We start from the raw sequence: 14,392 nt of genomic DNA on the forward strand, positions 1-14,392 counted from the left end.
AATTTGTGTCTTATTGACAATAGCCAACAGCCTCCGTGGTCTAGTGGTTAGAGCGTTAGGCTCACAATCTGGAGGTCCAGGTTCGATTCCCGATGGGGACATTGTAGAAATCACTTTGTGAGACTATCTTTTGTTTGGTAAGGACTTATCAGGCTTGAATCATGATGATTCCGTGCTTCGGAGGGCTCGTTAAGCCGTTGGTCCCGGCTATTAGCCGTAAAAACACCTCCACCAACCCGCAGTGGAGCAGCGTGGTGGAGTATGCTCCATACGCCCTCCGGCTGATTGAGGGGAGGCCTGTGCCCAGCAGTCGGACGTATATAGGCTGTTTATGTTATGTTATTGACAATAGCATAAGGTGCAAATCAGATCTGTCAAAAATTTAAGATGCGTCAGTTTGCGACGTCAGCGACGAATTAATGCCATTTGCGGCAAATTTACAATAAGTCACGTCAAAAAAAAAGGTACCAACCTGTCGACGGATATGGCGACGAGATTGAATATGCTGGACGTGGAGCATGTGACGTCCATTGCGATGTAGCAGTCGCACACCACGGCTGGTAGGCCCCACACCCCGTAGAACTGTGAACAGAAATCAGAATGATTTATTCAACGTAATTATCATGGATAAACTTCTTCAAGGTCAATGGTGCTAATTCCTGTAAATACCATCTAATTTTATTTTAAGTTATATCTGTCATTTCCTTATCCGCCGATAAGGAAAGGGACGGGCAATCGACAAGCATACAATTTATGGAACACGCGTCAGTTTTAAGCACAAATCTAAAACAACCGTCTATAAGTTTTACATTGGCCAATAACCCGACAGAATTAAGTTGACAGCACACGTCAAACGGTTTGCATACTAGCGAGATAACTTTTTGATTAGCCCGGGTTATTCATTCATTTACTCATTTTTCCTAAAATTAAGAGCTGTCGATCATCCGTCCCTTTCCATTTCGGCGGATAAGAAAATGACAAGTATAACTTAAAGTAAAATTAGGAGGTGTCTGGAGGAATCGGAGCCATTGTAACATTTTTGAATTTGCGTCATTTCGCAAGGTGTTATGGCTGAGGAGAAGAAATGACAAGAAACTGCAACAGCAACACGTCTTTTGAAAACCAATGAGGGTATACATTACAAGTTATATAACTAGAGGAACACATTCAATAGGTACCAGACATTTTTATCATTTAGGTAGTCATTAACCTTATACTAAGCTTTTTTTACATAAAGTAAGCTTCAAATGAGCTTTAAATTTATTTTCTGACAAATTTAAAATATTATCTGGTATTTTATTGTAAAAACGTATACATAACCCGACCCAAAAAAGATGAATTTAATTTACTTAATCTAGAAATTTGAATAGCAATTTAATTTTTATTTCTTGTATTGTAAGTACATAAGATGGTATCTTGTGTTTAGTCGTAAACTCACGTAAAGGGGGTGAAATAATCACGCATATTTTAAAAGAAGTTTCATTATCTGCAAGTAGATATCTAATATCTAACATGAATAAAGTTAAAAGTCGCGAAACGATGGAATAAAATCGCGCGACGTCAAGCCACTCGCCGTAGCGGGAATCGCCGTTTGGAGAGTCGCTGTCAACGCGTAATTCGTTAATTTACCTGCACTTTTATCGTCCAAGCAACTGGGCATATAATTTAAAAGTATTTTAATTTACACATACTTACATATTTATCTTCATACGTACATATACTCACGCCTATTATCTATCTAATTATTTATCTTACTATTATTTTATTAATTTATTATTTGATTTTCTGAAATATTTTTTGCTTTTCATAAATAGTTATGTTTTTGAGCATCATACGAAATGTATAAAATAAATGTAATAAATGTATATAATATTGCTTGACGGATTATTATTATTAAGTATTATAAATTGAATTATTAATTTTATGATGTTCGGATAATATTATTGATTATTTATCTGAAATAAATAAATTAAAAATAAAATAATTAAATATTGTTCCAGTTAGATGTAACCAAAAGCAAGGTACTTACTGCAAAAGTTTACGAACCTGAAATTTTCTTAAAATAACAGACTTAGTTATACACTCTGTAAGACGACGCCTCCTAATTATATTTTAAGTTATATCAGTCTTTGTAGATATTACGCCAACATGTATGCAAGAAGATAAATAAAACACAATAAATATTATGTTGTTGTCAAATGTTATCGCAGCTTGTTTACGAGCCACGACCATAGAGCCATACAAGTAGTGAAATAAATATTTTATAGCTAATAAAACAACAAGTGTTCCTTATCTACTAAGCTAACGTGTAAAATAGTATGATATAATTATACAGAGGACGTTGGACTAATGACAAGGTGCTTTAGTACATAACATAAACTGCCTATATACGTCCCACTGCTGGGCACAGGCCTCTCCTCAATCAACCGGAGGGGGTATAGAGCAAACTCCACTGCGGGTTGGTGGAGGTGATTTTACGGCTAATAGCCGGGACCAACGGCTTAACCAGCCCTCTGAAGTAAGGAATCATCTTACTTTTTCGGACAATCAGGTGATTCAAGCCTGAAAAGTCCTTACCAAACAAAAGACAGTCTCACAAGGTGATTTCGACAATGTTCCCATCGGGAATCGAACCCGGACCTCCAGATCGTGAGCCTAACGCTCTAACCACTAGACCACGGAGGCAGTTGTGCTTGGAGGTGCTTTAGTGCGGCTCAATAGTAACCCTGACACCACGGTTGATGAGGTTGGTAACCCACACGATAGAAGAAGAACACGAATATTCGCATTGTTTAAAATTTGAGTTCAATGCAGCTTACGGCAGCTTAGGTGAGGTAAACCACAGGGGAGAACAGAGTTCTATACGTAGTATTATTTTTTATTTTTTGACGTGACTTATTGTAGATTTGCCGCAGATGGCATTAACTACTTGGCCGGACAAATTGGGAGCGCTGAAGGCTCTCACCCGATACAACGTTTAAGACAACAGGCCTAAGGGTGCCCAGTTGGGCGAGAACCTCGGCGCAGGGCGAATTAATCGACCCTAGTGGGTCGATAGCGATAAGCGCTGAATGAGGGAAATCGTCGACCACGCAGGCGGTGTCGGTATCGGGGTCCTGAAGTGTTTGGTTTCGCGAGCTGATTGGCTGCATAGTATTATTCCTCATTCTATGACTACTACGTAACTCACGCGTTCTTTGAACAGGGCTAACACGGATTCTGCATAATTATTAAATGTGCTTATCTTCTTCTATTGTGTGGGTTGTGAGGTGGAGTACCAACCTCATCAACTCTAGTGTCAGGGTTACTATTGAGCCGCCAAAGGCCCCTGACATGGCTAATGTAACGACTACGTACTTACATCAGTAAGTAGTAACCGGGACCAACGGCTTAACGCGCGTGTGTTTACTATATTAACAATCTTTACATAGAAAGGGTCTAGGGAAATTAACGCTTTATTCTATTGAATTAAGTACTTAATTACAAACAGCAACGATTTTAATTATTTTACAAGTGTTGTGCTGTACAAGTATTTTCCTTGTACTTTGGTTGTAGCACAAATTGAAAATCCTGTTTGCCCCTCGAAGGTTTAAGTGCTATTAACTATTCTACGTTGAAAGTTCAATTTCCGGGAAGCAATAGTTCTCTAGTGAACATTGGAATACAACTGTTATTGTTTCCAAGAACCTTACTTTTTTTTGACGTGACTTATTGTAGATTTGCCGCAGATGGCATTAACTACTTGGCCGGACTAATGGGGAGCGCTGAAGGCTCTCACCCGGTACAACAATACAATGTTTAAGACAACAGGCCTGTGGGTGAATTATTCAATAATATAACGTGATGTTTATTGAAGTTACAGCCGACGACATTCAAAATTAACTATAAATAAGTTAACTAATTTAACCCAGCTTTCATTGCGACAGTTATAGTTAATTAACTAGGACAACCTTTAATTAACACTTAACTTTGATATGTGTGATTTGAACCAGGGGTATGAAATAGTTATGGTTATGACCAGTGATGTGCAGTTACAAGGTATATCCCAATATGGAATGTTCCTATTGTATAAACTCTTTATCAGTAAGGACACTGGCTGTTTTTTTTATTCAAATTGTTCTTTCTTGTACGGTCACGAGCATTAATATGTATACACTTTGGTACCATGTCACTTTAACTTTTTTGACAAATTGAACTGTAAGTGTCACTTAAATGTTAAATATGTTAGTGCGACAGATTCCTAAAGTGGGTACATTATATTGCTCATGACTGTACACTGATGCTATCTACCTAATGGCTAGGTAATAAAGCTTTTTCTATTTAAACTTAATGAAAAAAAAAAGTATAACTTTAGCGCCTTTTTAGAAAGAAATAAACGTTTATTAACCGTTGCTGATGTCACGAACTGACGTATCTGCAATTTTTGGCGAAACTGATTTGCACCTTTTGCAATTGTAAATAAGACACAAATCACTTTAGCAAGAAAATACAGATACGTCATTTAGCTTTTTATTTTTGACGTGACTTATTGCAGATTTGCCGCAGACGGCATTAACTACTTGGCCGGACAAATGGGGAGCGCTGAAGGCTCTCACCCGGTACAAAGTTTAAGACAACAGGCCTGAGGGTGCCCAGTTGGGCGCGAACCTCGGCTCAGGGCGTCGGCGGGGTGGTATCAGGGTCCTGATACGTCAGTTGGTGAGTGAGGCCCTTTTATAAAGGACACCACCACCATCGTTGACCAGTCCATACACTCAATTATTTGTATTTCTCGTGTATGTTGTTTTTATTATGTGTTTTGTTTGATTGTAAGTTGTGTGTTACTCCGTGTTTTAAATTATATATTTGTTATTTGTTTTGTATTTGTTACTGTGGTGTCCCTTTATAATAAACGTTTCTTTCTTTCTTTAAACTCAGTCACGATATAGGGACACCACAGTAACTAATATAAAACACGAATTTAACACATAACTTACAACACACGTAATTAAACAAGGCAATACAAATAAATAGACTGGAAACATTAAGGCAAATTGTAATTGAGTATATGGATTGGTCATCAATGGCGGTGGAGGTGGTTTTAACACCGGGAACGTTTCCAAAGTGGGCACATTCCCAGGAAAGGCACATCACTAGTTATGATATACGTACATATTAAAAGCTTATAATTTATGTCCTCCCTAATGTGGACTATACAGGGTGTTAGTGCCATCGTAACGAAAATTTTCGGGGATGATTCAGGCCATAATTTTGAGTTGTTATCAAGTGGAATTTTCCCCCGTAAAAGTATGGAGCTCAAAATAATTAAATATATCACATAAATTTTCCGCCAGGAAATTGCAATTGATATTACTTCAGAATCATGGTCTGAATTCTCTAAAGTTTTCGTTACGTTATTTCGTACGTGTCACTAACACACGTACATACCCGTACGGCTACCTGTACATACTTGTACGTGGTGTAAGTGATATCGTAACGAATACTGAAGAGAATGATTCAGCTCATGATTCTGAAAATACATCATACATAAACAGCCTTATACGTCCCACTGCTGGGCACAGGCCTCCCCTCAATCAACCGGAGAGGGTATGGAGCATAATCCACCACGCTGCTTCAATGCTGGTTGGTGGAGGTAAAGAGCCAAAAAAAGAAAAGAAAAAAATGAGTAAAGAACTAAAAATAATTAAAAAAAAAACCCACATGTGATTTACATTCTGTTTATTTTTATCTCTGTATTGCAATAACAAAATTAATTTAATTAAATAAAATTATGTTAAAAATTGAAAAAAAACAAATCCCAAAATAACATAAATTTTGCGACGAAAAATTCCACTTGATATCAACTCAGAATCATGGTTTGAATCATTCCTTAAAGTTTTCGTTAGATGTTACTAACATCCTGTATAGTCCACATTGGAGTGGGCTGTAGGTATATGGCGGTAGTTTGGCCATTTTATCACATCCATTTTACGACTAATTGTGAAAAGTTGTGTTGAAATAGTTATTTTGTTATACAAGAGTGGAAAGGTATGTTTTACGCGAGTGCTCAGTTTAAATTTCGAATTAACGAAGTTGTCTAGAGTGATTCCAACACAGACTACTGAGCGCATGAGTTTAAAAACACGAGACATAAAACAAACTTCTCGTGTAAAACATACATCTTTTTCACCTGTACCAACGAGAAAAGTTTTATAGGTCATACGTAGCTAAATACAACATCACGCTCGTATCTCCGAAGGGGTAGGCAGAGGTGTATATTAGACCCAGTGCCAGCTGTGTTTAATAGGGGCGATTGCCATTTACCGGGCACAAATCCTGGAAACCATGTAATATCAATTATCTAATCAAGCGGAGGGGCTATGGAGCACACTCCACCACGCTGCTCCACTGCGAGTTGGTGGAGGTGTTTTTACGGCTAATAGCCGGGACCAACGGCTCAACGTGCCCTCCGAAGCACGGCATCATCTTACTTTTTCGGACAATCAGGTGATTCAAGCCTGAAAAGTCCGTACCAAACAAAGGACAGTCTCACAAAGTGATTTCGACAATGTCCCCATCGGGAATCGGACCCGGACCTCCAGATCGTGAGCCTAACGATCTAACCACTAGACCACGGAGGCTGTAATAATCCAATAATGAACTCTAAATCAAATTCAGTGGTTTACAACCCGAGCCGGGATTCAAACCAGTGACTCTACGATGTAAGTCACGCGTTTTCTGTACAGGGCTATCACAGATTGGAGGTACATGAGTTTATACAGGGTGTTAGTAACATTGTAACGAAAACTTTGAGGGATGATTCAGGCCATGATTCCGAGTTGATATCAAGTGGAACTTTCCATCGCATCGACGAAAAATTCCATTTGATATAAATTAAGAATCATGGCCTGAATCATCCTTACAAAGTTTTCGTAACGTTATCACTAACATCCTGTATAATGTCAGAAACATGGACGCAAACTTTTCAACAGCGTTGGCAAAACAAACCAACTCAAAGTTGACTCGAGAATTAGAACGGTTTATTCGTGTATCAAACACGGATTTGAAATCTAAACAGGTAAAGTTGAAATGTGGTTCTCAACTGGTAATAAATACTGGATTGTTCAAAGTTGAACATAGCCAATTAAAATTTCCAGTTAGCAAAACACATGTGCTGGCTGTAGGATTTTGAACTTTCGATTTGGAATTCCTAGTGTACGTATAATTGCCAACTTTGGAATGAGATAATTAACGAATACCTCTCGAAAAGAAATACCGAAGATAATCTCTTATACTTACATTAAATTACAGGGTGTTAATGACATCGTAACGTAAACTTTGAGGAATGATTCAGACCATGATTCTGAGTTGATATCAAGTGGAATTTTCCGCCGCAAAAGTATGGAAATGAAAATAATAAAAAACACAAAAATGTTCATGAATTTTCCGACAAGAATTTATTTATTTAAAACTAAAAAAAAACATGCATTTTGCGACGGAAAATTCCACTTGATACTAACTCAGAATCATGGTCTAAATCATCCCCCTGAGTATTCACTAACACCCAGTATATGTCGTGGCCAGATCTTAGAATTGATCATATCATGATGTGCTCAATCATTTCATGAAATGTTCATATTTCATGAAATAGAATATCATTCTAATTAAAACGCACAATAACGGGTTCTTACCGCGTTTGAAATAGGGATATGAGACTCCCGATATTTCGACACTGTTGCAAGTGCCATGAATGCAACAGTGTCGAAATATCGGGAGTATCATATCGGTAAGAACTCGTTATTATGTGTTTTAATTATGATAATAACCGCGTAAACTTAAAACAAAGAATATCATTCGTTGACCACATCGTGATGTAGTTTCGCCAGATCAGTGAACACAAAACGTTTATAAAAGTTAGAAAGAGAAAAAAGTATTTCCCAGTTTTCCGTGGGGATGCCTCACGGAAAACTGGGCCCCCAAGTTGAGGTCTGCAGAATAATAGGCCGTCATCGGAAAACGCTTTACATCCATTGTGAGGGGCACATTTCAATTTACAATAGATTGTTCCAGAAGCCTTGACAAATTACGTGTCGGGGAATAACGCTCGTTTAGATTCAAAAGGTTCTGGCCGTGTGGTTGGTCAAACTGATTTTTAATTCGGTACTTCAGCTTTTTCGGCAAGGAGCTTTTTTTCAAAAGAAAAAATAAGATGAAAGAAAAGTCATGCCGCGCGCGTTATTCTAAATTCACGGGAATGGAGTCCCGGGCGGAAAGATATAATTAATTTATCTACATAATTAAACATAGGTAAGTAGTCACTCAATAATAATTGTCTCCGTTGCAATCCATGATAGCTCTGTTCAGAAAACGCGTGACTTACAATCTAGTGTTGCAGGTTCGATTCCTGGTCGGGCTCTAAACCACTGAATTCGACTTTTACAGTGTTACTACAAAACAAAGACTAAAAGATAAACTATGTTTAAAATATAATCCGTACACGAAAGAAGTCCCGAAGGCCGCGGCGCTACTGTCGCAGATTCTGCATAGAATTATTATGACTTGTCAAGTTAGTTTCATTAAGATCCGCCGACTTCTTTCGTGGCGCGAAATACTATTTCAAACCTAGTTTATTTTTAGTTTGTGTTTTGTGGTAACACTGTGTGAGTTTGAATTCATGTGGGATATATAATTAAAAAGGATATTTATTTCTCCTGACTACTTTATTTTCTAAAAACAACCCCTTACATTCCGACCACCATCCAATCATAGACAGACATCTTATTTTTTTTAAGAACTTCCTTCCATCCCATTCATTAACCAACCTAAACTCATACCATAAACAACTAAATCCCCATACATTATCTTTAATATCTCATAATATTATCTATTACTTTCTTCTCCTTTCCTGCATTCATATTTGGATCATAAATAATTATTTATTTATTTATTTATTTATTTATTTATTAGGTTTGCCAACAGACAATTAATTGATATCATGAGGATTTGTGCCCCCTATTACATGGTTTTAAACATAGCTGGCGAGGAGTGAGTGTAATTAGGTACTATACACGTCTGCCTACTTCTTTGGGATACAGGCATCAAGCTGTCTCCATAACATTACTTACAATTATTGCTGCTGGCAAAACGTACTTACTTTTCTTTAAAAATACTTTGAAAGTATTAACTATTTCATTCGAAGTTCTAGGGGTATTCCATAAACAGAGGATTACAATCCTCTCCACTTAGCAACCTCCGGAGGTCAACTCCTCCTAATGCATCGCGGTTGACCGTATATTACACTTCGTGACTCGCGTGCCGAGTAAAAGTAAGAATTTCTCAAGCTTATTGGGGGAAAGAAAAATTTGCTGAGATACAATGTTGTAACATTGCAATATGTCCACCAAGTAGTTAATGCCATTTTGCGATAAATCTTCAATATTTAATGCCATTTGTTGAAAATCTAGAATTTACAACAGTTAGTGCCATTTGTGGCAGATCTACAATAGTTAATGCCATTTGCGGTGAATCTACAAATCAATAGTTAATGCTGTTTGCGGCGAATCTACAATAGTTAATGCCATTTGCAGCGAATCTACAATAGTTAATGCCATTTGCAGCGAATCTACAATAGTTAATGCTATTTGCGGCAAATCTACAATAGTTAAGCCATTTGCGGCAAATCTACAATAGTTAATGCTATTTGAGGCAAATCACGCCAAAAAAAAAACAAAATTCCAAGAGAATTATATAATATAATTAAACATAGTAATTCGAAATACATCATCTCCCTAACATTATCCCTTTTTTTTCACAGGGTTCGCTTACCTAACCTGAAGATTTGACAACTCCGGTTTTTTACAGAAGCCACTGCCTGTTTGACCTTCCAACCCGCGAAGGGAAAACCAGCCCAACACAGGATAGGTCACATACCTCTGAAAATACATTACTCGGGAATGCGGATTTCCTCACGATGTTTTCCTTCACCGCTGAGCACGTGATAATCATTAATGATCCATACATGAATTCGAAAAGAAATTCGACAATCATTGATTTAGGCTTGTGCTGGATTCCAAGCTGCGACTTCAAAATGAGAGGCAAGCGTTCTACTAGCTGGGCTTAGTAATTCGAAATACATAAAGGTGAAATTAAACATTGTATAATATACTTTTTTATTTTTCTAACGTATATGTATAGAGGTACATTAAATTTAATGGCATAAATTATATTTGCCTTTTGTAACAGACTACGGCCTTAGTAAACGCCAGAATTATAATCAAATTACTTCGTCCCAATTTAATTGTTGTATGAACTAAGTATTCAAATCTACTGAGGCTTATGTTATTATGAAACTCGACCTTTCAGTTTCATAATTAATTTATATGTTTTACGTTCAGTCAATTGGTGCCAAAGTTACACAAGACCTCAATTAGAAAGACGAAACAAACAGAAGTTCTCAGCTGTGTCGTTATTTATGTAGCATCCCTAAAATTACTGGAATAAGACTGGTTTCTCACGAAGCACGAGCTGATATATTGATATTAGATTCAAATTCAAATTCAAAAATATCTTTGTTCAGTAGGTAACACAGTTACACTTTGAATCGTCAATTTTTACATAACGAACGTTTCATCCGCCTAAAACTACTGCAGCTTCTCACAACTTGTATAGCCGGGGAAAAGAAGCTGCAAGAAAAACCTCGGCACAGGGCCGAAAATAAAAATAAGCATAAAATATTGGTATACAATTGAGTAATTTAGCTGCCTAATATCAGTTCTCAGACAGTTAATCCCATGCATTCATATCTTCATAGTTTATCACGAGACACGACGCGACGTAATTCATGTCAAGTCACGTAACCAATGAAGGACTTTCCACACTACGTTCTTCAAAAATATTACAGATGGCGCTATTGAGAATTAATTATATAGTTTTGAGAAACCATCATCAACTCCTTCGCATTATCCCGTTTTCACAGGGTAAGGCTAGGGCTAACCTAACCTCCGCCCTGTAGTTCCGGGCGCAAGAATAGGGCTGCGGTACCCCCTGCCTGTCGTAAGAGGCGACTGAAAGGGGACACTGGGGATCGTGAGTGATAAGGGCGGGGGCCCGAACCACTCAACACACGATCTCCGGGATGGACGGCAATGCGATATGGCCTCGCATCGCCGTAAAACTGGGATGGCGTAGGGGTGGGGATCTACCCCGGGACGCGCTTTAGTGAAAGCAAGTGCGAGGGGAGCACCGGTGCGTTCGACAGAGATCCCGGAGCTCCCCGACATGCACAGCAGAGGGCCATCGGAGGGGTTTTAGTCGGTAGGAGTCCGACATAACCTCGTCGCTCCCCCGGGTGGCGAGGTATCCATGAGGATTTCCCCTTCGTTACCAAAAAAAAAAAACAAAAAAAAACTAGCTAACCTAACCTGAAGATTTGTAAGCTTCGATTTTTTACATAAGCGACTGCCTGTCTGACCTTCCAACCCGCGAAGGGAAAACCAGCCCAATACAGGTTAGGAATTTCTCAGGAATGTAGGTTTAACATGATAATTCCCAAAAAAAGACCAGAATGAAAAAAATGGTGACGGCAGAAACATAATATAACAGCCTCCGTGGTCTAGTGGTTAGAGCGTTAGGCTCACGATCTGGAGGTCCGGGTTCGATTCCCGATGGGGACATTGTCGAAATCACTTTGTGAGACTGTCCTTTGTTTGGTAAGGACTTTTCAGGCTTGAATCACTTGATTGTCCGAAAAAGTAAGATGATTCCGTGCTTCGGAGGGCACGTTAAGCCGTTGGTCCCGGCTATTAGCCGTAAAAAACACCTCCACCAACCCGCAGTGGAGCAGCGTGGTGGAGTATGCTCCATACCCCCTCCGGTTGATTGAGGGGAGGCCTGTGCCCAGCAGTGGGACGTATATAGGCAGTTTATGATGATATATACAAAGAATTGTTGACATAATGATGTTGCTTATTATAATGCTTTTCTTTATTTTGATCAGAATAATAATGGGTGGAAGATATAATTGTGCCTGGGTGACGTAGAAAAGGGCATCATTTGTACTCATAAACAAAGGTAAAAGATGCATATGTCTGTTATCCATGACATTAGAAGGTTAAACGAAGGGAAATCATCCATTTGTGTAAATTTGTTTTGTATGTTGTGTGCAATAAAGCATATTTGATTTGATTTGAAATCTTTATAGCACTATCTGTATTGTTTTTGAGGAATATAGCCTGGAAAGTGCCTCATTGGCGATTTCAATTGACTGACGTTGCTTTATAGTGTAAACCACGTGGCGCCTTTTTCAAAAAACACATTTGGATGTTGGATGAAAATCTATTTCATCATCATCATCCGCCCATAAACGTCCCCACTGCTGGGGCACGGGCCTTCCCTATGGATGGATAGGGAGATCGGGCCTTAAACCATCACGCGGGCCCAGTGCGGATTGATGGTTATTAACGACTGCTAATGCAGCCGGGACCAACGGCTTAACGTGCCTTCCGAAGCACGGAGGAGCTCGAGATGAAAACTTTTTTTTATGGTCACCCATCCTATGACCGGCCTTTGCGAAAGTTGCTTAACTTCAACAATCGCAGACCGAGCGCGTTTACCGCTGCGCCACCGAGCTCCTCTAATGCGAAAATCTATTTACTTAGTTTAAATATCTTTTGACACATAAGTACAGAACAGGCAGTCATTTTACAATTGGAACATATCATTACCAATTTTTTTTGACGTGACTTTTTTATTTGGCGCAGATGGCATTACTACTTGGCCGGACAAATGGGCAGCGCTGAAGGCTCTCATAAAGTTCAGCAATATATCACGTTGGAATCCATTACGGAGTCATTTTCATTCGGATAAAAAAATGGCGCAGACGTGTTCTGGTTGTCACGTCCCTCTATAATACATTAACAGACAGGACTGGGTCAACTAGGTATATATCTAATCTAATGAGGGGCTTTCCAGACTACATTCACCAAAAACAATATGGTGTTGTACAGCGTTAAAGTTATAATGGCTCCGATTCCTGCAGACACACCCATCTACCACCAACCTCATCAACCCTGGTGTCAGGGTTATTATTGAGCCGCCATAGGCCCCTTACATGGCTCATGTAACGACTACATACTTACATCAGTAAGTAGTAACCGGGACCAACGGCTCAACGCGCCTTCCGAAGCACGGATCATCTTACTTTCGGACAATCAGGTGATCAGCTTGTAATGTCCTATCCAAACTAGGGGTCACAAAGTGATTTTTGTAATATGTCCCCACCGGGATTCGAACCCGGGGCCTCCGGATCGTGAGCCCAACGCTCAACCACTGGACCACGTAGGCCGTTATCAAGTCAGAATGTGATTATTCAAATTGGCGCTTACGTGGTTTGTCACTAAAAGGAGATCTTAGCACATTTGTAAAAAAAAAACTTCTACATGAAACAAGAGTACGTAAACACTAGTTCATTTATCGGTCCGAATAATTCATGAACTATTTTCAGAGTGGACTTATACGATCTGTGACTTTAGACACGTCGTAAAACTTGTGGCATCGGCAACACAACGTCTAGACTCCTAACTGTATCTAAATTTATGCACGATAAAAATCTTTATCAACTGACAACCGCGTTCTGTTTACACATCTGACAAGTAGGTCAGATTAGCATCAGACACCTGTATTGAATCCGTGACAGTCCTGGGGGGTTAAAATGGTCACATCGAAGCAATTCATCTTAGAAAGCAATATTGCAATGTGACATTTGCGCATATAAAAGTAAGTGCGCCAAGCAAACAAATGTCAAATAGCAATATTGCTTTCTTAGATGAATTGCTTCGATGTGACCATTTTAACCCCCCAGGACTGTCACGGATTCAATACAGGTGTCTGATGCTAATATGACATTTGCGCATATAAAAGTAAGTGCGCAATGCAAACCAAATGTCAAATAGCAATATTGCTTTCTTAGATGAATTGCTTCGATGTGGGCATTTTAACCCCCTGTCCGAAGAACTCGTGGTTTACATTGTGGTGTTCGAATCTTGGCTCAGGCTTTTACGCTGATGAAGAATGAAATCATCTTGGGATCATAGATAATTAATATCAAATGTTTTACAACATTTGTGCCCGGTTAATGGTAATAGGCTCATCCCCGATTACACGGGACCTAAACATAGGCGGCGAGGAGTTTTGTTTATTTTAGGTTAACACCTCTGTCTTACCCTTTCGGGATACAGGCGTGTTGCTGATGACCTGCCATCTTATGATGTCGCGACAAATTTCATGACCTATCGACGCGAGGGTCGTGAGTGAGCCAAACAGAATGCCGCCACCCGCTTCCCTCATCCCTCTTTGTCTGTCCAAATAGTTAATGCCATATGCAGCAAATATACGTATACAATAAACAACGTCAAAA

The 14,392-nt window shown here is 39.0% G+C and overlaps 1 protein-coding gene across 2 annotated transcripts in view; it reads right to left on the reverse strand.

The window, feature by feature from the left end:
- The window catches only part of LOC126373113 (dopamine D2-like receptor), a 43,122-nt gene that overhangs the window by 24,749 nt on the left and 3,981 nt on the right, over positions 1–14,392 (reverse strand). Inside the window, exons 1-2 of one of the 2 annotated variants that reach the window (XM_050019118.1) lie at positions 2,047–2,074; positions 473–582 (exon numbers count right to left, since the gene is read on the reverse strand). In XM_050019118.1, coding sequence (XP_049875075.1) covers positions 473–531 — 59 coding nt within the window. In that variant the 5' untranslated portion in view covers positions 532–582; positions 2,047–2,074. Of the gene's footprint in view, positions 1–472; positions 583–2,046; positions 2,075–14,392 lie in introns of those variants that run through there. The other variant, XM_050019117.1, reaches the window with a different exon arrangement.

Source organism: Pectinophora gossypiella, chromosome 15 (assembly GCF_024362695.1).
Source record: "Pectinophora gossypiella chromosome 15, ilPecGoss1.1, whole genome shotgun sequence".
NCBI lineage: Eukaryota > Metazoa > Arthropoda > Insecta > Lepidoptera > Gelechiidae > Pectinophora > Pectinophora gossypiella.